The sequence below is a fragment of the Micropterus dolomieu genome, linkage group LG16, assembly GCF_021292245.1.
Source record: "Micropterus dolomieu isolate WLL.071019.BEF.003 ecotype Adirondacks linkage group LG16, ASM2129224v1, whole genome shotgun sequence".
NCBI classification, from domain to species: Eukaryota; Metazoa; Chordata; class Actinopteri; order Centrarchiformes; family Centrarchidae; genus Micropterus; species Micropterus dolomieu.
In genome coordinates, this window is record NC_060165.1 from 6878642 (window position 1) to 6906387 (window position 27746).

At 39.6% G+C, this 27746-nt stretch overlaps 2 protein-coding genes across 4 annotated transcripts in view; one reads left to right on the plus strand and one right to left on the minus strand.

Moving 5' to 3' along the window:
• The window catches only part of plxnc1 (plexin C1), a 64339-nt gene extending 55672 nt beyond the window's left edge, over positions 1 to 8667 (minus strand). The window contains exons 1-2 of one of the 2 annotated variants that reach the window (XM_046071888.1): positions 7606 to 8667; positions 6945 to 7067 (exon numbers count right to left, since the gene is read on the minus strand). In XM_046071888.1, the coding sequence (XP_045927844.1) occupies positions 6945 to 7067; positions 7606 to 8613 (1131 nt within the window). In that variant the 5' untranslated portion in view covers positions 8614 to 8667. The remainder of the gene's footprint in view (positions 1 to 6944; positions 7068 to 7605) is intronic. The other variant, XM_046071887.1, reaches the window with a different exon arrangement.
• Positions 8668 to 15953: 7286 nt separating this feature from the next.
• The window catches only part of rerg (RAS-like, estrogen-regulated, growth inhibitor), a 55590-nt gene continuing 43797 nt past the window's right edge, over positions 15954 to 27746 (plus strand). The window contains exons 1-2 of one of the 2 annotated variants that reach the window (XM_046072077.1): positions 15954 to 16274; positions 25312 to 25465. In XM_046072077.1, the coding sequence (XP_045928033.1) occupies positions 25405 to 25465 (61 nt within the window). In that variant the 5' untranslated portion in view covers positions 15954 to 16274; positions 25312 to 25404. Of the gene's footprint in view, positions 16275 to 16380; positions 16546 to 25311; positions 25466 to 27746 lie in introns of those variants that run through there. The other variant, XM_046072078.1, reaches the window with a different exon arrangement.

A 27746-nucleotide genomic window follows, 5' to 3' on the forward strand; every position in this document is an offset into this window, starting at 1 on the left:
TTGTGCGTTGCTTTGGTCAAACTCCCCTCTGAACGCCGTTTTACCTGCAGTTGAGTGTTGTTAAACTCACCGCTGAATGTGGTTGCACACCATGTTCGTTGTTAAACTCACCGCTGATGAACGCGCTTAGCTTTTGAGGGCCCTTTGATATCAGATTGCGAGGGTTTTTAAACATCAAACACCAGTTGGGGGGCATTTGAATCGCCCTGGCATAGATAATTTTTGGTAGCGTATTCCTTTTTATTTTTATTTATTGTTGTCTCGACCCACAAGGCAGACAACGGGTTGCGGTTTGGTGATCGACCCAAGACGTCAAATTTCAACGCTGTTGAGTTCTATAGAAGTCTATTGGACTGCCCCGCACGTTGAAAAATGAAGCCGAAGGTATACCCAGTGCGTCAAAAAAGTGACGCCAGGGTCCCTTGACCATGCGTCAGACATTTGACGAGTAGGGAGTGAGACTGTGTTGGCTCAGCAGCCTCCCAGTGAACCAAACACAGTCTCCGATGCCAACGGAGACCAGTTTGACAATGGGGAATACACAGTTTACATTGGCTCTGACCAGTGGCCTGTACTATGAAGGGATTTTAACCTATTCAGAGTCAGCTGTTATCAGGCAAACTCAGGGTTGACAAACTCTGACCGCCTACACTGGAGTTAAACGGTTAGAAGTGGTACTACGAAGGTGGATAAGATGTTGGTTAGTTGAGTCCGTGTTAACTTAATCAGAGGTGGTGCGTGTTCGCATAAAAGGGTGGCCGTGCAGGCAGTTTTTTCGCAACGGCGCATGCTTCCTATTTCTCCAGAGGAATTAAGTTGCTTTGGAAAAAAACGGCCCATATTCAGACCCAGACCCATATTGAGGCTACTTAATCCCTAAAATGTGATAATACAACACAGTAAGATATATCGGTATAATCGATGCTACAATGTTGTAACAAGCAAGAAACCTAAAAAGGATTAAAAACTGATAACAGAAACATAGTGAAATAAGCAGCAAGCAGAGATGGGGACTAGCCTACACCGGTTTGAGAGTCTGGTGGTGTGTTGACTTACTGTAGCTTATAGTTTAAGCTGTCAGTGATTGCATTGCACATTATGGTTGTGCTCTGTAAGTTAAAAACAGGTTACAGTTTATTGATTTGAGAGTCAGGAGGATGTTGACTTACAGTAGTTTATAAGCGGCCATTAATTGTAGACACAATGGCCCTCATTTATGAAAAGTGCCTACACCAAATTTCCAGCGTCCACCTGGCGTCCACCCAAAACCACGGTGACTTTGAGATTAATCAATATGGACGTTGGCGTACGGCACGCTCAAATCCTACGCCAGCTCAGGAGGTGGTGTACATGTAGCAAGTTTTGAGTTAGTGCGGAAAAGCGCAGAAACACAATTCCTAACACCACAAAACGCACGGACAAACTAAAAGATATGATATATTATGACCCACTGTAACAGAAACAACGTTTGAAACATTAATTTTGGTGTTTATATTTGAGCAACATGGACTTTATACAGCCTATATAATATGTGATCAGTCAAAACATGCTTTGATTTGTATTTGGACTATTTTATCGTAGCTTTAGGTGCCTTCTATTTGGGTTTGCTTTTAATAAAATGTGTACCTTCAAATGAAAAGGCTATGAGCAAAAAATGTTGGTAGGTAAATAAATACTGCATACTAACAACGAAGAGCATAAGCGGATGGCTTGAAGCACTGAGACTGGCTGCCGTAATGGACACAGCCCCACGCCCTTTAGGTGAGGCTGGCACAGACATGTCGCGCACAAAGCCCTGCATTTATTATAAGACAAACTTTATATTATGACAGCAACAGCGAGCACCGACACCCCTGCTAAAGGCCCCGCGTCCCCGGACTCTGGTGCACGCTTATCCCGGTTCATGTGTGAGTCCTGGGTCAGTGCGTAAAGCCCAGTCCCGGAGGTGATGGAGCAGCTTTTTATCAGAGCAACATACTTTAATTCGGAGCTTATTTGGGACTTAACTTTGATGGGCGTTTTAGCAGTGCTAAATCTATCTCTTGGAGCACCACAAGTAGCCAATTTATAATTCTAGGAACAGACAAAAACTTCTAGTTTGCACGGAACGCGCTCCACAAACAGACGTGGTGCAGCTCATCATTGTGTTTGGACAATGTTTCACTCTGAACATAAAAGAAAAGTTACAGTGAGTACTCACCGCGGATGGTCAGATCCAAGTCCGTGCGTAATAGTCCCAGGACCCAGAGCACTGTTTCCCAAAGCCACAAAACATTATGAAGGCTTGCTTTTCACACTGGGGGTACACCGCCCAGTATCTGTCCGTATGTCCTCCGTTCATCAAAGTTAACGCTCAGCGAGAGGCTCTTGGCCCGTGCCCTGCTCCTCCGGGATGAGCGCATCCTCCTCTGGAGCTGACAGCGCGCACTGGTCCGCTCCAGCGAGGCTGACAGCGCACGGTGGTCCCCCTGACTACAGCACTGGCTGGCGGACTGGACCTGAACTGTTTATGGCTCATCTGACAGCTCGTATCCAGATTTAAGCGCGTTGAATATTTTGTCAAAAATGTGTCCAGTTTAAATCATCGAAAATAAAGTATTAAATTGTTTCCAAAAGTATAATCTCGTAATATTAAAATGCACAATATTTTGGAACATTTATGCCGGGGATGGGCTCTAGTAGTGAAACTAAACATTTAATCTTTATTTAAATGTGTCAAAACAACATAATATTTTGTTTCTTAAGTTTTAATTTGTGGATTTCCTGCTCCAAACCGTGTATTTCTTGCCGTACTGCGTCAGTCCCTGCCGTGAAGTCGTGGGCGCGGCCTCCTGAAGCAAAAGTTATTGTGGGATACAAATTATTTCAGACTGTATTTTCAACTTGCCATAAAATGTATCCCCCCTCCATAATGCACAGATGATTCAAGTTGCCTTAACCTTTCCTAAGAAAAGATAAACATCTCCATATTCACCCCTGTTATTAGTCATGATGTGAAGTATACACAAATTTAAAAACTTGACAGTAGGCCATCATCTGTGCATTATAAAGGGGGGATACATACTTTTTGTGTATGAAAAAGTTATGTTTAAATGCAATGCATCAATAAATTGTTATGATAATAATTTACCCTTTAAGGAGGGGGACAATTTCCAGCAATATCCAAAGGCCATGCAATGGAAACATGGATTACAAGGAGAAAATGTTGTCTACAATGCTGCATTCAGTTTAATTTACATTTCGAGTCATGGAGATGTAACGTTGAGGCGAGCAAAGTGTTAAACTGATTACAGTGATGTTGATACTGTATCGATAGTATGTAGGAGCAGCTTACTTGAAAAGGTGACTGTCTGAATCTAGCGTCTAAACAGTAACATGGATGACAAAGTGATCGACTATGTGGTCATTTATAACATCACTAGACTATCGCGAAATAAATGTTTGCTTTTGAAGCGAAACTAAATGCTCATCTTGTGTAGACATTCTCAATTGAGTGCAATGAATAATAGGCTACGAAGTTCGTTAACACATAGCCTAACGTAAGCCTGTAAAAATGTTTATAAGTGCTAGCTTGCTCTACACAAACCTCGTTAATAAAACAATATTAAAACGATAAATTAAACAATTCACATGGTATATTTTTCATTCACTTTGTTGAAGTCGAAGGTCCGCCTTCACCGCTGAATGCACGCGCGCTCCCGCGGCAGGGGAAACACTTTCTGTCGGGGATAACGACCTTGGCACGACACCTGTCAAAATCGTCTTTCTTGGTAACTTAAGTTTGTTATTGTTAGCAAGACAACACAGTTTGTGTAAGTTAACAAAAGTTGAGCTCACTCTGGGTTTGGAAATATTTTCCTTGGTGGATAGCTCTGGTGTGCATTAGCTAATGCTAGCACGTGGATTAATATATTTGTTAGTTAGCATTTTAATAGCTTCATTATCGGGACAGCGACTTTCGTCTGCCTTATAAACAGTGTTGGGAGTAACGCGTTACAAAAGAAACGCAAATAACGTTACAGTAATGTGTTGCTTTTTGCTGTAAGGCAGTTTTTAATGTTACTAAAATTTCGGTCATATACAATGCACATGTCAAAACACATGTCCATGTTTACAGTAAGTTATCATTATTCCTGCCCATGTAGTCTAAAGACATCACCACAGTTGTCATTTTTGTATAAATTCATTCTAAAGTTTAGCTGAAGCTACTATGAATCATCAGCTAAGCATCTGTGTTAGACTATTCAAAAGTGGATATCTTCTAAAGGTACACTGTTTTTAGAGATTTCTCTTCACTGCAACCATGGAGGGGGAATTATTACAGTGACCAATAACTCAGTTATAACAGCATTGTTAAAGTGTACACGGGTATGTGAGAATTGTTTTAAGACGCGCTTGAAATAATGTTTTTATGTACTGCAATGCCTGACCATACGATATAATAGCATGTGATGTTATGTAAAATACTGCTCAACTATGTCCATTTGTATGGTCATAGATCCTGTATTCAATTTATAAAAGTTGAACCTACCCTTTGCCAACTTTAACCAACTTAATGCTAAACCCAGAGTTGGAATTTCCTGTCTTAGCTCAAGAAAATTAAATAAAGAATAATAATAAAGATTTGCTATAAGAAAAGAATTACAGTGTTTATAATGATACGCAAATGAAGAACTAAACTAGGTGGAAGTACTGGCCTAACTGAATATTTATTATATCTCATTTGTAACTGCATTTCTTTTCTTTTTCGGCTTCCTGGGATCATTGCCTCACTCAGATGGCTCAGAGGCCACGAAAACCTCAAAGGACCAGCTGGACCCTCACAAGCTCAATGTGCTCATAGGTATGTCTGGCTCCTGCACACCACTGTTCTTGCTCTCAATACATGTCAACGGGGTCAGACTAAATAAACAAATATTCTACATTAAGTAAATGGCTACTTTTGTACTTCACAAATTGACTGTTGTGTTAATGTGAAATGACATAGACAGAACAGTTGTTAAGCAAATCTGAATGTACCTGTTTAATAACATTTTATCATATACAGCTCCTTGGCTGAATGTACAGTATGTTTATGTAATGTTTTTGATCATGTTATAATGGAAGAACTGAACATTAACTGGGAGGGGTCCCTTGTGGAAAACCATTTCACCTGAACCTAAACAGTTAGCATTATCAGAACAGTTAGACATGATGTCATATTGTGTTTCAGCAACTTTAAACAAAATAAAAAATGGTTGTTAATTAATTAGAGGTAATATTGCTTTGAGATAGGCAAAATATTTCCTTTTGCCTTCCACAGATGCTGTGTGATAAAGCAGTTTCCAAATCCCATAGTGTCTGCAGTCACAGAAAATGCAACGAGTCCTACTCAAAGATACCGACCCTCCACTCCAAGGATAAGGATCGTGACATTTTTCAGTTTCAGTTTGGTTCCACTATTTGTACTGTATGCTTGTGACGGAGTACCTTCACTACAGCTGAGTAAGTGCTTGGACTGCCATACCAACGAGCCTGGCTCTTTGGCGTTGCTGTCAAAGTTGCATATTTGGTACCCTGTAGGCCTGTGTTTGAATCTGGGCAGGGTGACTGTTCTCTCGCCTTTGGCCACATATGGTGTCAGAAGTGGGACGGCTTGCCGTGAGGTCATCTGAGCCGTGCCCAGAGTCCGAACCGTATAAGGGATCCCCATGGATAACATTAATGATGTGATGTGTATAGTGTACTTTTCAGTAATACTGATCATATGTCATCATTTTACTGATTTTATTTTTATTTCAAGGTATTTTGGTCAAGATGTGATACATGCTGCTGTACCTTTTAATGTACAGAAATTTATTTTTGTAATGTACACAAAATTAAAGTTTTTTAGTTGTCTGTATGTGTGTTGTAAAATACATTTTAAACTGACTTTTATTATTATTCTAAAAGGGAATATTTTTAATGCATTAATAATGCATTATTCTCATACTGAATGGTTTCATAAAGCAGCTTCCCAATATATTAATAGTGGCTCTTGAAGTATACTAGTAATAAATTACTAATATGCTGAAATGCTAATAAAAATGTTCAGGGAACACATTTAAAATATATTTAAACTGTTTTTCAAGTATAGCACAAAAGGCTATTTTAAGTTAAATTTAAAAAAGTATATTTAAATTACAGTAAAGGTACTTAAAATAGGTCCATTTTAACTAAGTATATTAAAATATATTGCAATTATCTTAAAGTTGACTTTAAGTATTTCTAAAATGACACTTAACATACTTTTAAGTTGTTCCAAAATAACACATTTAATATACGCTTAGTATAGTACAATTCAAATATAAGTGAATCCAAAAAAAGTGCTACTTAAGTATATTTCTTTTTTACTAGTGTATCAAGGCCACTATGACCGCAGGGTATTTAATTTTTTGAGGGATATAAAGCCAAACGGTGGCCACGGCCTTCATGGCCTCAGTGAAATCCTGTCCTGGGTGTGAGTGAATGCGTTTAAAGAGGCCCTGCAGCACATTAATAATTTTATATCCGTGATGTAAGGAAGAATGTGATGTAAGTATGACCGAGTACATAGAAAAGAGATGAAGCTGGTAATTTCCTACCAAGAGTTGGACATTATTTTGCAGACTCTAAGAAGATTTTAAAAACTTCCAGACTGAAATAATCTGAAAACACCCCCTGCACTTATAAAGTAGTAACAGAACGAGGTAAAAAAAAAAAAAAAAAATACATTACGGTTCCCAAATAAAATTATAACAAGCATTTTAGAACATATTTTCATGCTTACCATTTATTTTAAATATATTTTCAGCTGGTGAAAAATCACTTCTTCACATCACTGTAACATCACTCAAGTTACTTATTTAATGAGTAGAACTAAATATCTTGTTGCATAATCTTTTGCAATTTTACTGGACAGAATGCATATCACTTTTTATACACACCTTAATGAGCTGCCCATCTCCTGTCCCAATGAAGAAAACCATCCAGGTCTTCTGTCTCACTGCCAGCACAGAGGTCATGTAGTTCTGTCTGATGAGCATTGCCTTTGGCTTCAGAGGCTTTGGCTGAGACACAAACACATTTATTATCACTTTTAGATCCAAAGGTGTTTATGAATTCTGAAGTGAAGAACTTTCAGGTTAGAAACATATTGACAGCACTTCATATTAAACTATCTCAAAGCTTCAGTAGATGTATGTTGATATATTACATTTAGGAGCCTAAACACCTTCAGTCAGGACTTATGGAAGTGCCAGTTGAAATGAGTATTTTTGTGCAGTTGTCTCAAACTATTTTGACCTCTCACTTCTTTTAGACATAAAACTATTTGGAATTAATTTTGTTTTAAAGTCAAGGGAACTTATTTGCTTAATCAAATGAGCTTTTAGACATTGTGAGAATCTTTGAGTTTGTGTCCCCAAAGGAAATAGGCATTATGCGAATCAGAGAACTTGCTTTAAACACATAATGACATTTATCTAAATTAGTAAAATAGTCTAACATTTACTTTAACTCCATAAGTCAAACAAGGTTCGTTGGATTGTTTTTGTTACAACTTTCTAACTTTGTAGAACTTTCAAGATGAACAATATCAGGACCCACCGTGGATCTTGACTTCTCAGGACAGGTGATGCAGAAGTCTGGATCCGCATCGGCCGCTCCGGTGAGATCAGGGCTGACGTCAAACACTACCAGCTCGGTGTCGGTTTGTCCTCCGTCCACACTGAACACGCCGCTCCAGAGCACCGGCGGCCCACCCGGGATCACCGAGGAGGCCACGAGTCTGCTGCCTTTACCACCATCAGAGATACTGAGAGTCGCGCCCCGCAGCGACCTGAGAGTCTCGGCTTTGCTTGTTCTTCCCTTAAGCCAAATGAGACGGACTTTGTTTCCTTTGTCCTCTGATGGCACGTTGGAGAAAAGATAAATGATTAAATTCTTTTGAAATCCATCCACAAACTCCACCTCGCCTTCATGTATGATCACAGGTTTAGTATTCTCCCCCGTAATGGAAAATATTTCTCCCGTCTGCTTGTTGTTCGTATTATGAAGGTTCACAGAAGCTGTTTCAGAGAGGCAGCTGGTCTCTGTGGTTTTGTCGGGTTGCTGTAAGGCAGTCAGAATATAAGTCTCGGGCCGGGTCCGAGTCTTCTCCACATCTACCAGGAAGCCGACGGACGCGTTGCTGCGCCCTGCGGGCCCCACCTGGATGTGCTCCCTGTACAGCACGTTGGAAATGTTCTGCAGGTCCAGCAGCTCGCAGTAGCCGCACTTGATCACACCGCAGCTGATCACAGCGTTGTTCTCAACGAACGGCAATAAAATGTTGACACCGAAAGTTGCGTTCCATTCATCCGTCTCAGAAACCCGGTAAAACTGCTCATCACCGGACTCAGGCCCCACCTTCAAGATTCCTCTCTGGGTCAGACTCTGGATCAGAGTCAGGTCGTGGCTCAGCTGGTACAGCCTCTCCTCTGTAGCGATGTAAACCGTGTTGGTGGCCACGGCGAAGTGGCGGAAATCTCCATGAAATGTAAAGCTTCCTCCCTCTTCCAGGCACCGACCCGGTTCTCCCCAGAGAATGAGCAACAGACCAGACAGCAGGATCATCTTCTTGCAGCGGTGGCAGCAAAACGCTCACACAATGACGGTCTTCGTGGCACTTTGCTCTCTGTCACTGGAGTCGTGCGTAATTTGTGCAGTGTCCCTCAGTCAAAACATTCAAGAGAAAATGTGAGCGCATTAGATGAGGAAAAGGTCGCAGAGCAAATATGAGCAAGATTCTTTTGGTTAATAGAGAGGAGTAAAGCAGGTAAGCCTGTGAAATTAACAGCAAAACAGAAAGTCAGTTTTTGTTTGTGTTGAACAGCACAGTGACATAATGCTAATCATATCCTGGTCACAGTGGGCTGCTCCTACTCCTCCTCTCTCATCTCCATCACCTTCTCTCTTTCTTTTTCTCTAATTCTAATCATCTTGTACCATATCTTTTTCCTTCCCAAAGCTGAGCTGTGACTGACAGAGTCTTTTTACAGTAGCTATTTTTATCTGTCTTAGTGAAGATGGTAATGGTAAGATAGTAAATGCATTGAAATCTTTTTATCAATGTTACCGGCCTTGGCTAGGATAATCTTCCAATGAAAATGAATAAATAAATCGGTTACTCATTTGAACATTAATTTCCACCCTTTACACAAACTGAATTTTAATTAAAAAAGCATTTAAACTTTCATTGATTCTTTCATCAATCTACTATTGGATGGATGGAATTAACTTGAGCTGGATAGTTTAGTGTGTAAGCTTTCATGGCAACTAGTAGTGAGTGCTGCAAAATTGCAACCAATGGCTTACTCTGTATTCATATGTTCCTGGCATGATCCCATTGCCCGTGTTGGAAGTTGGAAAGTGGAATCAACATGAACGTTACGAAGATGTGTTGGATTAGCATTATCGGAGCGTATATACAATACGCAGACATCTACAATATATTATGTCAATTTTTTTCCTAATTCAAACAACCAAAAGGCTGTCAACATATGGTCCTCTTTTAATATCTTTATATAATAACGACTTCCCCTGGCAAAGTTTTTAATATTTGTGTCTTCTTATAAATCTGTGTTCTGTATACTTCTTTATGCCCCATGTACACTTTATTCATCTTTTTGCAATAAAGAAAATAAAAACAATATTTTGATTATTCTGACACCACACCTACTTATAAAATGTAGTGACGAAACGAGCTCTGTAGAGAAATATGTCCTTTTGGGCTAATGTTGAAACATGGTTGGCACTACATGGCGACTTCCATGTAATAGTGTAGATAGAAATGGCTCATTTTAAGGTTAAAAAAAACCCCATAACAGTTCTTTATGTCTTTATACACTGCTGAAAACATAGTTATGTAGGGGAGACCAGGTATGCTTGTAAAACGGGGAGAGTTGTAACAACACCAATTCCACCAAATAGAGATGAGATGGGAGTTAGGTGATCATTTCAGTATTTACCCCTTTCCTCCCCAATCAGGCATGGTGGTTATCAAATCTGGAAACAGGCATATTCAGAATATATAGAGAAAAAAATGATTTTGAGGTAAGAAAGTAAAGTTTTTGACTTTACTGACTATTTTAGTTTTTGACTATTTTTTGTTTAGTATCTATACTATTGCAGATAGAATTGTTTCACTTATATTAGATTGAAATATAGTGTCTCAGGCAACATGTGATGTATTTTTTCCTTTCTAATTTCAAACCGCTATGGTAATACAGCTAGCTAAACATTGGCTGACAGGGGTGGGGTGGGTTGTAACACATCTTTAAAATGTGTTACAACCATCCATGATACATAAAACTAGGTAGTTTCTTGATTTGAATATTTTCCATATTGCCCTATGCAGTCTTGGCCCACCAAACCTGCACTCCAGGATTTCCAGCATTAGTTTGTCAGCACTGTGACCAGTCCTCCCCATTCACATGTTGGACACATGTTGGCGTGTGTATCGTCACTCGACCTGTTCCATACTCCATATGGGGGAGAGGGTAGAAAAGTGTATGGGCAGCTTGTGGGAAGTGCCTGTGCGCAACAACGCCAAAGAGTAAAACATAGAAGTGCTGGTATACGTACCGGTGAATACCGGCCCACTTCAAGCACTGACTGTGACTCTGAATACGAACACACACACACACACACACACACACACACACACACACACACACACACACACACACACACACACACACACACACACACCTCTTTTTAGTTAGACCTAAAGATGTACAGAGATGTTCTTTAATTAATTACATTTTAGTAGTATGTATTAAGTATACTTTTAAGTAAGTTTATTCTATAGATAAATTACATACACATACTTGTACATGCGTGTGAGTCTGTTACAGCAAGAGAGAAACATTGTTCTTTTATTCTTTCTTTTAGTGTGGCATCTATTTCAGATTCTTTTGTGTGATTGTTACAACTTACTCCAGCATGTGTTACAACCTACCCTGCTATTGGGGTAGGTTCTAACAAGGGAACACAATGCATTTGACATCAACTCACGAGGTCTGTGATATTCTTGTGCCATTTGTAGTGAACAAATGTGGGTACTTTGTATAAAAATTTGAGAACTCTAGCTAAAAAATTCAGTGAGTTATAGTTACTGAAGCAAAAAGTGTTACAACCATGCTCGGTCTCCCCTACAGTATATTATATTACATTTCTACAAATAGATCCTCCTAAAGTTTTACACACTGGACATTTAAAGCAGGCATCATAATGGATGGCCACTGTTTAACTTAGTGTCGCTGAATTGTATCAGAAACCCGCTAGTAACATTCTCTAGTTACCCATATCATGCTTCACAGCAAGAATGTTTTGCTTCTGAGAGACTGAGCTGCTGTCTTTTGTTGTAGGTGCAAAGCAAAGCTGGACTGGAAAGAAGGCATAATCAAACTAACAGCCTACTCCACTGAAAGTTGTCTATGATTTTGTGATATGTTACCTACATCCTGAAACTCAGCCTATTTAACAATTAAAAATTTTTTCCAACCACAAATGCTGCTTCTGAAAAGTTAAATAAACATCATGGTCAACAACTAACACTGCATTTGCAACTTCTATAAATAGAACATCTGTAGGCGACTAGAAAACAGCAAAGCTATGCTTCCTGCCAGTTGAAATGCGGTGACTCTGTAGAAGTAGCATAGCTTTATGTGGTCTATCTGTGGCCTCACACTAAGCTGTAAACCTGACATGCATGCAACGCATTGGTTTCTGTGGTAGTTAGACGCTGGCAGGGATGAAGGAGGTCTCAGAAGGAGGAGAATGTGTGTGAGAAAAGGTTCTTCTGGTGAAGAGAAGAAATGTATGAGGTCTACCTGACATTCACTGTAAAGGTGCATAATGGCTGCTAATGTTTCATTAATGATGTTAATTAAACATTAACCTGCCATTCTGGAAAATGTGCATCATTGTTGTTATTACAAAAACAGTTAGATATGAAGATACACATAAGTTTAATTTCTGTGCGTTTAATACAGAGCTTTTTGAGACATTAAACTATCTTACTACAAACAGGGAGACAGCCTAATTTAAAGTGAGGTGCATTCCAACAACAAGCTGTCTGATTTATATATTGTATGTGTGTGTTAATTGTCTAGACTGAAAATGAGACATTTTGGTTTAACAAGCAGTTATCTTAGCTAATTACTGATCAGCCACAGCTGCTGACACTATGTTGCTTTAAAGTTGTTAAGAATTATAGTAGGCCTATGTCATGTCATGTTCAACAGTATTTAGTATGATCAGACTGCAAAAAGTGCCTCAGATAAAAAGACAAAACATGAAAAAAAATTGTCTCAGTTTAAGATTGGTCTTCTCTTTAACTTAGGATGTGAAATGATATAGGCTAACTGAAAAAAGACAATTTTAAGAACACAGCAGAACATCCTTACTCAGTGTTAAGTTATTCAGAATATATATGACTTCTCACAGTTTGCTGCAGTTATCACATTCAAATAATTTCAGATCTTATAATTATAAAATCAGTCTAGTAACTTAGAGTGATGAATCAATCAATATCAAATGAAAGCAGGCAAAGATGAAGATAGGTAAACACTTTAACTGCTCATTAAATTTTTTCTTTATGGTCTTAAGCCACAGTTTTCTATCTGTCAGCGCTGTTCCTGTACGATTTGAAGTTAGCCCTGACGGCAACTGCATGGATAACTTCACAAGAGAACAGATTTGACACTGGTTTGTTGGTGACATAATAAATATTACTGTACATTGTTGTGAGAATGAGATAAATGTGAAGAAAAGGACATTGGAAGCAATTGGTTCTGCTTCTTGGGGGGCCTTCTTAGATACTGTTTGACTACCTGACACATATACAAGCGATAATTGTTGACTGCTTAGCTCAGATTGCAGAAGTACAAAGTTAAAGTAAGAAAGATGTGTTGCTTGGTATACTGTTTTATATTTTAATGTGTCTCTGCAGTCTCTTTTGTGCTGACCTTTGCTTTGCCTCCGGAGACCTATGGTTGTACATGATCATATTTCAGATTAGACGTTGATGTCCAGTAAAGAGGAAGTGAAAGTCCGCTCTTGCAGGCAACTGGACCCTTTAGATAAATATGACAGAGGCGTGAAAGGAGGTGCGAAAATAAGAAGAGGGTCCAGAGTTTTCATTTTTTAAATCTATATTATTGGAGTTTATAATATTCATTAATACATTTAAAAACTTGTTTTTTGATGTCTGAATAATTGGTTTGATCATCAAAGAAGGCACTATATGCTAATGTGACATCAACAGTTGTTAAAAGATAAGCACCTTCATTTTGTGACTATAGGAGCAAGGGAGGCCTTTCTCTCCTTTTGAAGCCAGAAAGAAATGAGGAGAATGAGTGATGACATGAATTGACATGAATTTAATGTATTCTGCATTTGGAGTGATGCATTTAAAACTGATTTTGTTTTTTTTGTCCATGCATTTAAGATTATAGAAGAGAAGGGATGTTCATGTATTTTGTTTGAGAAGTGTGGCCTACTATATTTGGCCTTTATGTGTTAAACATTTAAAGGATTATACGAACATGAGTTCTAGAGATTTGCATGATATGTTTTATTACCTTATTTGGAAAATTGTTTGTGAACTGAGGCAAAGGGGTGTTGCAACTACTGGACAGAAGGACCATCTACCCATAAAATGAAAAGTAATGTAAAAACCAATCAATGTGATGATCAAGTCCTGATAGCCAGTGATTGTTTGAGAATTGTTTGTCTATTTCTTTATTTAAGTTGCTGACCCTAGAGCTCTGAGCAAAACTTGTTGGGGCATGTTGAAAATAAATAAGTTTCTCTTTGGGTGGACGCCTTAAGAAAACTAGAAAGAGTTTTTCGTCTCGTTTTTTGCCTTTGTTTTCTTCCCCCTCTTCTGGACTGGTAAGTTAGTATTTACTTACTTTAATATCCACCCTGCCTACATTAACACACCTCATTACAGATAATCAGCAAACTGGCCCTTTAAGGAGCTCATTCCAGGTTATGTGTTCAGTGCCCTGCTCTCTGGAGTCTGAAGCGAGTGGGGAAGGGGGGTTGACTAGGGAACTTTTGAATCTGGAGTTACAAATTCAATACAGATGGTCAGGCCAGTACCTAGTGTTGAAACTAGCTTGTTATCAGAGGTCGCCCTTTTTCCTAAGTGGTATCTGAATTCATAATGCACTAAGTGCGCCCGGAGATGGTGACCTAAGAGAGCGGGGTTCCTTCATCAAAAAAAGGATCCTAAGTCAATATTTTGAGATTCTCTGTCAATATTTTGATACCAAGTTAATATTTATTTTAAACATACAAAGTAATATTTTGAGATTGCATGTCATTATTTTGAGATGCAGTGTAATATTTTGTTATATTATACACACCTTAATGAGCTGACCATCTCCAGTCTCACTGAAGAAAACCACCCAGGCCTTCTTTCTCACTGCCAGCACAGAGGTCATGTTGTTCTGTCTGAAGAGCACCGCCTTTGGCTTCTTTGGCTGACAGACAGGAACATATTTATAATCACTTTTAGATCCAAATGGTGTTTATGTATTCTGAAGTAAAGAACTTTCAGATTAGAAACATACTGACAGCACTTCATATTAAAATATCACTGCTCAAAGCTTCAGTAGATGTGTGTTGCTATATTACTTTACTAAGGAGCCTACACACCTTCAGTCAGGACTCATGATGTCTAATCAATTATGTAACTGCCAGTTGAAATGAGTATTTTTGTGCAGCTCTCCACAGTTCAAAGTAAAACAAAATAAATCTATTTAACCCTCAACTACGTTGACTTCTCACTTCTTTTAGACATAAACCTGTTTTGCTTTAATTTTGTAAGAACGATACTTCATCAAATAAGCTTTTAGAGAACAGCATTTGATAATGAATGTTTATCTCCATATTTTGTATGAATTGACATTGTGGGGGCAATGAGCACCAAGAACTGGCTTTAAGCACACATTGCATAATTCCATATAATCTTATATAGCATAATATATTCTTACATTTCCTTTAACTCCATTTAAGTCAATCAAGGTTCTTTGGGTTTTTATTGATGGAGAAAAGATAAATGACTAAATTGATCTGAAATCTGTCAACAAACTCCACCTTTCCTTCACGTTTGATTGCTGCATGAGTAAACTCGCCAATAGTGGAAAATATAAGCCTGCTCTGATTGTCATTCATATTATGAAGGTTCACAGCATCTGATCCAGAGGGGAAGCTGTTCTCTGTGGATTTGTGTTTGGATTTCTGTATGGCAGTCAGAGTCCAGGTCCGAGTCTTCTGCACATCCACCAGGACTCCCACTCAGTGATGATACGCTCTGTAACTGTGTGCTAACAAGTTCGCCCTAACATTTTAAAAGGTTATATGTCAGCGTGTTGCCACGCGGGGGCAGAATTTCACTTTTGTTCGACTTTAACTGGGAGGATGTCCTGCAGCGGCCAATTGAAACACCGCTGCACTATGTATGGGAATAAAAAAGTTATTATTCTTTTCCATTTTAGTATATTATCATGCTACTAGACTACACACTACTACACTATACTACACTTCCATACACTTTTTGTTATTTGTTTGCGATCGTTCTATTGACTGATTCATATTTTTTTTTACATGATGTTCTTTATACAGGAGCCAGGAGAGTCATATGGTTCTCTCTCAGAGCCTCACTGAAGAAAATGTTGAGGGAGCATTTTTCGTCAGCTTTTCACAAAACATAATCTGCCTCAGCCTTGGCTATAGTCAGTTCATTATATTAAGGTACAATGCATGTTTAAATGGGTGGATTCCTCTTTATGAGCCTGGAGCTTGTGTTATTTCTTCCTTCCACTAGAGGTCGCTGTCCCCCCTCAGTGTGCAGCAGCGGCACGCAGCAGCCCGGTCAGAGGCAGCAGAGTGTCGGCAACTCCAGCAGCTCCGCTCTGTATATTTCAGCTGACCCTCCGTTTTAGGGATTCATTCATCTCAGTCAGAGCTGACTGAGGTCTGTCCGGACGGGATCTGTCCATCCATCCATCCATCTACCCGACTGTCTGTCCAGCTGTAACCTCTGCCGCTCTCCTTTCATCCAGCGGTGCGCCGCGTCCGCATCTGCATCTGGGAAGGTCAGACATCATTTTTGATCAGCGGACCTGACAACTTTTTTTTAAATTTTTTTTTTTGAGAAATTCCTCTCCTCCTGATCAGCGTTTCATCACGGGGAGATTATTACTGCGTTCAGCGGTTTGGTGAGTCCTCCTGCCGCTGTTTTCACGTGAGGTGGAGACAGCACTGCAACACTGAGGTGTGGAAATGATCAAACCTGTGGTCAGGCCGGGAGATTAATATTTTACTAACAGAATGAAACCTTGAAGGAGGGTCGCGTTTCTTCTGAGATGGAGCTGTCTATTTTGACACAAAGGGATATTTCTATGATATTTAGGCGACATTCTTCATCTTAATTTAAATTGACATTTTCGTGCTTGATGTTCAGTTGTGTCACCTTCTACAGCGGTTCAGGTATCTTTATTTTCTTTAAGATGAAAGTACTGTAACATTTTTAAAGTTGGACTAATCTTTGCAGTCAGTCATGTGTATCTGTAATTCAATCACAAGGGTGTAGCTTATCTCCAGTTAGATCTTCGTGAATGTTATCTTACTTTGCCTCGATCCCTCTTCAGTCCCCTATTGAGTTCGCGGACGTAATTGGCATTCATAAGCAGCTCTGAGTGTTGCATAATAGCCCACATCTCAATGGGATTTAGGGTCAGTCAGCATGTCCTACATGGGTGCTTGCCAAACTGGTAGCCCAGGGGGACTCCCAAAAGTCCCGAAGAAGGTGGGATGCCAGCAAAAATGACGATGGGTTTGATATGACTGTGTGTTTCTTTGATTACAGAAACTTCCTGGAAAGCAGCCCTCAGCTGACATGCACATATCAAGATAAAGTGCATCTGGTTTAAAGTACAATTCTGAGCTACTTGTACTTGCAATGTTATAATACTCAATGAACTAGTTCATTTGTAGATGAAGATTTTACATAAAAAATATCTGATCATCTTAAAAAAATATGATGCAATTTTATAGATAATCTATACAGTAGTAAAGAAGTAAAACTATCTCCACTTTGACCCACTATGACACTTAATGCTGTTAACACATTAATGCATATATATACATATAGATAATATACCGTAATGCTTCCGCTGGAGCCATTCTGCACAATAAATACTTTGATACTTTAAAGGTACCCTGCGGAGTACTGAGAGCTAGTAGCGCTATGGAGGAATTTTTTTGGGAGTGGGTCCCACTTGTTTGTGTTGTGGTAAGAAACACTGAATATAAATTTAACTTCTTTGTTTACAAGAACTCCGAAAGGCATCTTTAATTAATTTGTTGCAAATACTTAAGCTAAATAACATTTTTGAATAGAGGACTTTTACACATAACAAAGTAGATTTCATTGATGCTGTTATTTCAGTAAATAATTTGAATACTTCTCCCTCCTCGGATGACTCATAGCATAGCTTGTTTTCTTCCCTCCGCCAGTACTGAAAGACAAAATCCTCTCAGACAGGAGTGCCTTGCAATGAAAAGTTTTGATCAAACAGGGGAGAGTGAGTCTTTTACATTTAGATGACTAAAATATAATTTGTTCTGTTTGAGTAAGATAGCATTCTTCTCTGCACTGGTTTCACTGGTTTCTCTCCAGAGGCAGTGCATCTGTTCACTGTATGTATTTTGATGACAGGCCTGTGGTTTGCAGTCTTTCTATAGCCTGCGGTGCTGCAGGTCTCCTCCCTTGGTTTGGAGCTCAGAGGTCTGTAATCTCCCTGAACCACAGCACCACCACCCAGATTCATTTCTCAGGGTAAAAATGACACAAAACCCAGCTGGGCACACAGCAGGAAAGAAAGATACACGTGCCCAGTTTGACAGTTTGGATGAAGTCTCTGTAGAGCAGAGATCCATGGGTAGAAAAAAGCTAAATTGCGGAAACTAGACCGAGGGCATCAGGTTCTTTATTGGTCCAGGCTCTGGAATTATGACCCTTGAATCTCATGTATTTTTAGTGTAAAAATTAATTTCTTTGTTTCACCAACAACAATATTTAAAACACTTAAACACAGTCGCAGGCTGACTCCATTTTGTATCATGTTTATATCGTCGTTGGTACGCTACCCTTTGGCTTCAGTCTGAAGCGCAGTTGAAACTCGTTTTCAGTTTGTGTCCTGGGTTCTTCCTTTATACATTTGTCTTGTGCTTCGTTTGAAACACTGTACTACTACTACTACTACTACTTTTGATTTGTGTTTATTGTAGCAATGTAGTTTGTAGGCCCTTCTAGTTGTTTTCATTGTGTCATTGTGACGGTGTGAGTAGGTGTACATACAAATTGTTCATGTGGGAGAGACTGGTTGTTTTGAATTTTTGCAATACTCTGACTCATTTTAGAGAGAGAGAAAGAACTTTAGGATACTGATGCGTCACACATGGATTATTCCTTTTTCATAGACCTAATTTTAGGCCTACTTCTCAAAGCTGCTATAAACAATATTTTTGTATTAACAATGGCCCAAATGACTACGTGTATTTGGAAGTGGTGGCTGTAGTGAAGGAACAAAACATTACTCTTTTGGCTCAGTCTCCCTGCCCTCATCAGCCCCATTTCTAACAGCATCATCTAGCAGCGTATATAAGCTCCTAGGGTCCTATGTTCCCAGCTAAATATCCTCTTGATATGACACAGTGAGCAGACATTTCAAATGGTTTTATGTTCTCTGCAATGTTTTTACTATTCAAACAGCATTTGAAACATCCATCTCAAGTTAGCCCATACCAATCTCTGACAGTTACTCTTAGGACCCTGGGAACACAGGGATGAGTCCCAGCTTAAGAGCCAGATCCTTCTCTCAGGAGATGGTGAAGTCAAGTTGCAGCTCTACAGTCAGCTAAGAAGATCAAAATCAGTTTGATTGTGGTTTCAGAAGCAGTTATGTGCCGCAACAAGAAACACCATGTAAATACATGCTTTGGAGTTGATGGCACTTTTAATGGAGCTATGCTTACAGTTTATCTATGCTCAGTCAACCATCATGGTGGTTCTATCTACGTACTGGATGCAGATGTAGCAAACAAGCATGCCAGTGTTCCCCAAAATGTTGGACTGCTCCTTTAAAATGCATGACTGCCTCTGGTGTACGCTAATTTTTGTCTTGCATCTCTGTGGTAGCAACATATTCACCTTTCTGATAACATTCTATTCTATAATAATGTAATCTGGACCAGTATGGACAGTACTGTCACAATGTGCTCATTTCTGTTTGTCTTCGCTGTGTGTGCTGTAGCACTGTAGTTGACACATTTTATTGCAGTCAGTAGATCTTGCTCTCTCCTCAAGTAGAAAGTCCCAGATGTTTTGTGAGTTTTGCAGCCTTACTGGAGTCTGGTGACTCCAGTACATTACTAAGGTGTGTGAGGGAGACTGTCAGGATGGTGGGTGGAGTGTGTGGAGGCCATAATTGGCAAAATATAAAGAAGAATGACCGTGTCGGTGCGGAGACACTGCCGTGTGTTCCTCTTCCTCGTCTCTTACTGGTGTTTCCCTGCTGCTGCGTGGGAGAGCGAGGGAACACTGCAGCGCTGTGTCCGCTCGCAGTAATGTGTGCGAGATGTAAAACAGATAGAAAAGAACGTACAAACGAGAAGCAAGGGAGGGAGACAGCTGAACAAAGTCTTTTGTAAAAGAAAAGAGCCATACAAGCTGTTTATGTGGGTTGATATTACTCCATTCATATTCTGTTTCCATTCAACACAATGTGTTCCAAAAAATGACTGAGGACATTCTCTCCTCCCTTCTGTTTTATTGCTGTTGTGGTTTACCCTTGTAAAATAGATTAGAGATTATTGGATGGGCTTTTTTAAAGGCAGTGGTGGAATGTTACTCAGTACTTTAACTCAATTACTGTACTTTACTTGAGTATTTCCATTTTATGCTACTTTAAACTTCTACTCCACCACATCTCAGAGCCAAATATTGTACTTTTTACTCCACTATATTTGTCTCATGTGCATTAATTACTTGTTACTTTTTAAATTACAATTTTTCATACCTTTCCTGTCCTGTGAAAATCAATGTATCTCCAAATGTGGTGATTTTGATTTTAATTTTTCTGATAAACTATATGATGAACTGTTCCTTTAAGGGTTGAGAAAATGATTCTACTTCTTTATCTGAATAAAACTGACCTGAGATCAGCTGGAAACCGCTGGGCTGTTTTTCTGAGTTCTTGAAAAGTTTTTAGAGATACATGCTTCTCACAGGACAGTGATGCTACAAACATATGATGACCTTATAAAATATGATGCATTGCTGTAGATTAAACTACCCAAAAGTATATAATGTAGTTAAAATCAACACAACCCTATACATCTACAGCTGCAAAATGCAACATACAAATGAATGCAGCAGTAATATGTATCCCGTTGCATGGTTGTTGCACAAACTGCACAAAATTATGAATAACGGTTCACATCCTCTGCATGAAATACAATCTATCTAATATTAATCCAAAAACATCCTAATATACTTTTGGTACTTTTAAGTACATTTAGCTGATAATACTTACATACTTTTACTTAAGCCAGATTTTGAATGCAAGACTTTTACTTGTACTGAAGTATTTTCTTAGTGTGATATTACTACTTTTCTTAAGTAAAGGATCTGAATACTTCTTCCACCACTGTTTAAAGGAATGGTTTGACATTTTGAGAATCCGCAAATTTTCCTTCCTGTTAGAACTGGGAGAAACAGCCATGCTGGCTCTGTCCAGAGGTAACAAAATCTGCCTACCGACACCTGATTAACATGTTATGTCTCATTTCTTTAATCTGATGTCATCCATCCATCGAATCTAAATTGGACATCAAAATTTGTTGATTGTCCAAGACCTGACAAATACAAGCATTTTCAGATCTGACACAGCATTTCAGTGCTTTCAAAAAACACCTTGTTTAGTGTTTGTTGGAAATGGGAACATAAACACATTGTTTTGGGGACTTGCTGAAATTACTGATTCTGTCGTTGTCCTTGGGATAACAGTCTCCAAAAGTATGTGGCACAGTTAGTGCTCCTAGCCGTTGGACAGCCATAATCGAGGTGGTCCTGGAGAATTTAAAGATTACAGCTACCCAAGCTTTTCGACAATTGCTTGAACTCCGGTGGGAAAAGACCGTATCTCATAAATGCTCAAAACACCTCAAACTAAAGTGGAACGGCGGAACAAAAGATTACATTTGTCGACGTTATTACTATTACAACATTATATCACCCACTGTTTTGACTGTGCTGTCCGGCAGGTAGTCCACATTAATAATGATAAAAACAACAATATTTAAAGACGCTGACGGCTGCCATGATGACCCTTGCTGAGAGAGAGACATAGTGATGGATGATCGACCTCCACTTGAGCTGCACCAAGTGGCACACAGCCTCACCATATATGGGCCTGTGTGTTGGTAAAAGGGAAATGGTTTGCTTAAACTCTGAATGTATGTGTGTGTGTATGTGTGAGTGTGTGTGTGAGTGTGTGTGTGTGGGTGCTGCAGTGTATGAAGAAGGAAAGCGCTGGAGGTTTGCCACTTCATAACTTCAACCAGTGTGAAGCTGGCTAACATGTTTCTGGCACTGACACACACACAAACACATTTTTCAGCTTTTATTTATCCAGACAGGGTGTACTGAACGTCTGTTTCCATTTTCCCTGCTATATCTAATTTCTACCAAAAGAGACTAACAGAAGGGGTGAGTGAGGAGATTTTCTTGTGCGGTTTAATTTACGTAACAGCCACCGCTGAGAGATCATTTCACAAACATGGCTGTCATACTTCAGCAGGCTACATATTGGTTTTTATGAATGTTTAGAAGCCAGTTTCCTGTCACCTTTGATCACTTTTTACGTGTTTCACTATAGTGTGTAACACAATACAATGAACAATTTTGAAATAACTGTTAGCTATTGATAGTCAGATATTGTCACTAGATCACATCAGATTTATTTTTGCCATTTGGTATGTAGTTGACCACAGAAACAGAAATATGTGTTAAAATATATTATCCATCCATCCATCCATCCATCCATCCATCATCAACCGCTTATCCTGCGTACAGGGTCACGGGGGGGCTGGAGCCAATCCCAGCTGACATCGGGTGCAAGGCAGGCAAGGCTGGGGAAACCGGGGTTTGAACCCACGACCTTCTTGCAGTGCTAACCACTGCTCCAACGTGCCGCCCAATATATATTATGTGATATAAAAAAAACATTAAATTCTGTGAATGGTCAGACAGTTTGAGTCAGTAGGTATTTGGATTTATTATCTGTGTCTTGCCAACACATTGGCGTTAAAATTTCACATCTCCAAAATGCTAATTTAATTTAAATTAGGTTGGCTTTTGAAACAATGACACCAAGACATTGTTAGTTCACCTGCTCTTTAATGCATTGCATGCAAAATCTGACATTCTGATGGATGCAGATTCTGGTGCTCAGTGTTAGTACTGTAAGATTAAAGTGTCACCTTTAACACTGGGGAACATGCTTATCGACAGTCTGACAGAAGCTTGGTGAAGTACGGGGGTACTTGTAGGGCTTGTTGGTAAACTACTGTAGCTGGCGAGCTAACTGCTAACACGCTAGTTAGCACATAACTCCCCATGAAACCACACTGTCGTTTTTACATTTGTGTTTACCAAAAAAAAGTTGACACCGGGGTTTACTGTCATCAACATGCCAGACAATCAGTGGCGACAACGGGAAGTGACCGCACCCGACCAGGAATTATTCTGGCGCAAACCACAATGTGACGTTTTTACCGTTTGGTTTTTGTACGGACTGAACAGACAAGATAACATGTTAATCTGTGAGCTTAAGAGGTGCTGGTTGGTTGTTACCTTTGGAGAGTTTCCCACTGTTTCCAGTCTTTATGCTAAGCTAAGCTAACCGCCTGCTGGCTGTATCTTCATGTTTACCATGTCCAGCTATTCTTGAATGTTAGAAACAACATGCCATTTCGATAGTGATTGGCTAGCCACATCTCTGCAACGCAACATGTACAAAAACGCAGGAACACAAGGCAACAAAACACAGCAGCGAAGTGTGTCTTTGCTTAATGTTAAATAATGGTCCATGTCTTCTGGTTGCCACTGTGTTTCAGCTGCTTTATGGGTCAGGTCGAGGGCATGACATACATCTCCACAGCCATGTTGTGGTCAGAAATGACAAAATCATCTTATGTCTTATTTAGAAAATGCACTATTCTTGAGCCTCTCCTCTGGAATCATTAAGATATAGATTAGATTCTAGCTGTTCTCGCTTGTTTTTGGTTAAAAGTTAGATGAGCAGCCAGGAGAAAAACAGAGTGTGTGTGTGAGGAAGAAGTTTAGAATCCATTACCTGGTGAGATAACTTCACAGTGGGTTGTTTTCTCATTAAACAGATCTGTGCTCGGGTGTTTTAACAGGCTGCAGTTGTGTTTTCTTTTAGAATACATGACTTCAGCTTAGTGCATGCTTAATTCTATGCTTCCCCGCTCCCTCTGTCATCTGCTCTCATTTTCTTTCATTCACATCTCTCACACACCTGCATGGAAAACCCCAGTCAACAACTCCCCAAAACAAACTACGTACTGCTCACTTTGGTGTTAAGAACTGAGGCCTTGCTGAATTTGTGATCTTGGTATGTTGTCTTCCTCCTGTGGATGGCCAGACAGCTGTTCACCTTCAGCTGATCAAATCTCTGCAGCCAGCAGCAGCAAGCGCACAGTGTGTGTTTCATCACATTTAACTTGATGGACATGCTGTGTATTTGAAAGTACAGCACAGTTGCACATGACTAACACAGTGTGGGTGCCTTTATTATAGCAAACTAAGTGGATCTTTTTTCGTGTTTTTCACACACCAGAATGGTATTTCTTGGTTTCACATTACTGTGCACATGCAGAAATGCCCAAACATAAATACATTAATCACAGAAAAAAATAAAGCCATGCTTGACGTTAGGCCTGAAACTAGTATAAAAACATTAGTATGCATATACTTTTCAGATATCAGATATCCAGAAATAACATTTTTAATTATTAATATTTCAATATAAATCAATATTTAATTATCCCTTAACATGTACTGTAACTTCACAGATCCTATTGTCTTCTGAAGTAACATAAACATAATGGGAGTGCCGAGAAAACGTAGCAAAAACGTTTTTTTCAACGAAAAGAGTGGTTCCCTGAACACCCTGTTGTGCATGCAAACGCACTGCATTTCCCTGCCTTTTTAACACCATTGTGTTTACAAACTTGTCGCAGCTGATTGGGTAACACTTGTGTCATGCCCACCAAACAGGACAAAACATACCTCAAAGCCCGTGGAACGGTGCACAACGTTGCAAGGAAACATGTCGTTCAGTTGCACTGTCTGCATCTTTCTGAATATTCCTATAACGCCTGAAAACATGACTGGTAGTAGCAACAGGTACATGTGGACCAATGAGTAGACCAAATTATTTCTCATCTGGTTTTGTTTCTTCTTCACTTTGAGGTTTGATGGGTGGTTGGCAAACAACTGGTTTTGTTTCCGTTTTGCAACATCTACTTCTTCTTCTCTGTACATCCATGCGTAACGTAGCCTATACCACCAACTTATGATCAAACTAGCCTAGTTTATTAATTTCAAACCAGTTGATGGATATACACTTCTTTTTCTGTTGCAACATTTCAAAAAGATTGCTTCTAATTTGCCTTGCAATTAGATGGAAACCAGCCAATGACTTGGACATGTGACAGGATGTATTTGCTTCATTTACATTTAACCGAAATCCAGATTTTCCCTGTAACTGTAGCCAAAGTGGTTTTGTTTCATCAGTCTCAGGATGTGATACGGGGTCTCAAAGTCCTACATTTTCCTATGCCCATTTTAGGGTAGAAGGACAGCATTTCCTTCCCTAAAAAATATGTTTCCAACATCAAGAAAAACTAATTCGTAGTGTACAGATGTAACTGCCAGGGTTTCTTTATCCTGATATCCCCGACTATGAGCCTTTTTCAGTCCGCTCATTCCTAATCTGGCACTTCTTCTATTGTAAGCCCGGCAACTTGCTGAGAAATGACTGTATTACTTACAAATGGCAGAGAAAGAAAGCCGAAATAACTTCAATAAATATCATCATAACAATCAGATTGTTAGCAAATCCACTGTAACATATAAACTTGTGTCCTGCATGTTTCCTTTAGATGCTGCTTCCTCCTGTGTCGACGAGAGGATGGATGGCTGACCTCGGAGCTCACTGACTGGTTCGCTGATCTTCGCTGGCCGTAGCTGCAGTCATGGCCAAAAGTCCGGAGGTGAAGCTGGCCGTCTTCGGCAGAGCGGGGGTGGGCAAGTCAGGTAAACTGCTGTGTGTGTTTGTGTATGTGTGGGTGTGTGTGTGCATTGAGGCTTCTTTCAATCTGAGGCTTGTTAAAGAAAGGTTTGTGTAGGTAATAACTGACTTATTTTTCCATTATTTTGGTACTTAGAAGCAACATTTAAAAGGCTTAAATCATTTATGTTGCCACTGTGCGTCTCCTCATGACCTCTGCTATCTAATGTTTTCCTCCATCATCCTGTCACTATTTTTATAACTCTCCATCATCCCTCCTCTTACTCAGTTTGTTTGCGTAGTCAATATAACAGTAGGAGGTTGTTTTCGGTCTGGCTTCAATAACTTCACTCCCACTGATAAGTTAGCTGAGTCATTATCATTTGGTTTCAGCATTCCTCTATAAGCTGCTGCAGCTCGGCCTCAGCTGGCGCCCTGGATGTTTTCTCCAGTAGCTAACACAATAACAAAGACCATATGTTTCTTGCCAGCTGCAAAGCTTCTGCGTAGCAATCAGCTGTTGGAAAACATACTTCGGGACCTCTTCCATGTTGAAGGAGGAAGGAGGCCTGAGGAGGTCAATTCGTTACTGTACTGAAAAGAATAATGACTGAGGAAGGTAGAACCTTCAGCTGAAAGGAGAGCGGTTGTAAAACATGGCAGTGAGGCTGACAGTGTTTTGTTCGGGAACCTGGAAACCTGACCTTGGACCTCCAATCTGCAACTTCTTTCCTTGAACTAAGAAGCGTACTGTTAGCCCTGCTGATCTCCTAATGAAGTTCTTCCCCCAAACTTAGTGATTATTATTGAATTTGAAAAGTCACTCAACATAATGACAGCTGATGATTTTTAAGCAAAAATATGGAAGCAAATAACCAGTTGAGGTTGCACTACATTGGATCTTACTTTGCAGGTATAACTCCAGGTCATGGGCTGATATAGCCTCCGTGCGTGGTTGATTTGGTCCCAAAACATTTCCTACGCAAAACTTAGGGGAATACTCAATATGTGACTTTTTCACGATGGTCAAATCAAGATTTCCATTTCCACAGAATGTGCCCCATATCGCAGCAATCCTGACGTATGTCCAATGAAGAAGAGGAGCAAAGTGTAGGTGCACAGTAGTGGAAATATTGGATTTACACATTGGTTTTAGGCATTACCTTTCAAGGGCAAACATTTTATCATTCCTGGCAGACAGTAGACACCTTTGAAGATGCAACCTGGAGATAGATAACAGGTTAAACAAGATTAGAAGTCTACAGCCAATGTTAGCACCTCTGAAAGGCTGCATTGAGCTAAATGTTGATGTCAGCATATCAACATCCTCACAGTGACAATGTTCAAATGCTGATGTTCCGCATGTTTACCATGTTCACCATGTTCACCATCTTAGTTTACATTTCCTAATTAGCCCTAAACACAAAGTACATCTGAGGCTGATGTAATGTCGAATTATAATGTTGACCTGATGATGGGGCAAAATGAAAAGTCAGGTAAACACCAAAGTCATTACAGTTCATCCTGAGGGGAACATGAATGTTTGCACCAAAGTTCATGGCAATCTATGCAATAGTTTTTAAGACATTTCACTCAAAACCACAGATGTGAACCTCATGGTGGTGCTAGAGGGAAAGTCAGGTGATAATCAAATCCACTGGGGACTATGAATGTGTACACAATTTTAGGCAACCTGTTTAGTAGTTGCGGAGATATTTCAGCCAAAGAAGTTATATGCCTTGCATCGAAGCTTTTAGAGAGGGCTGCAGTTCAACCTCCCACCTGCCTACCCAGCTGAAGCGTCCCTGAGTAAGACACTATATCCCTGCTAGTTCTCTGACCCCTGACCTCCTTGTGTAGGAGGTGTTAGATAGGCCTACTGTAATAAGTACAATCTCATTACATTTCATCTAACAGAGCTAGATAATGCTGACAGGACTAGTCGATTAATCAGTTAGCCAACCGGCATAAAGTTAATCAACACCTTTGGTGATGATCAATTGATCAGTAAAAAAAGGAGAGAAATTTCTGTTTTTCTCTGTTTTTGTAAGACAGCCATGCCATCGACGTACTTGTACATGTACTTAGACATAGCTGTGCTTTGAGCTAAGTCAGCATGCTAACATGCTTAAAATGACAATGCAAGCATGCTGATGTTTAGCAAGCATAATGTTTACCATGTTCACCATCTTAATTTAGCAAGCTAACATTTACGAATTAGCGCTAAACATAATGTACAGCTGAAGGTGATGGCAATTAGGGCTGGATGATTAATCGAAAAGTAATTGACACCGCAATTCAGAGCCT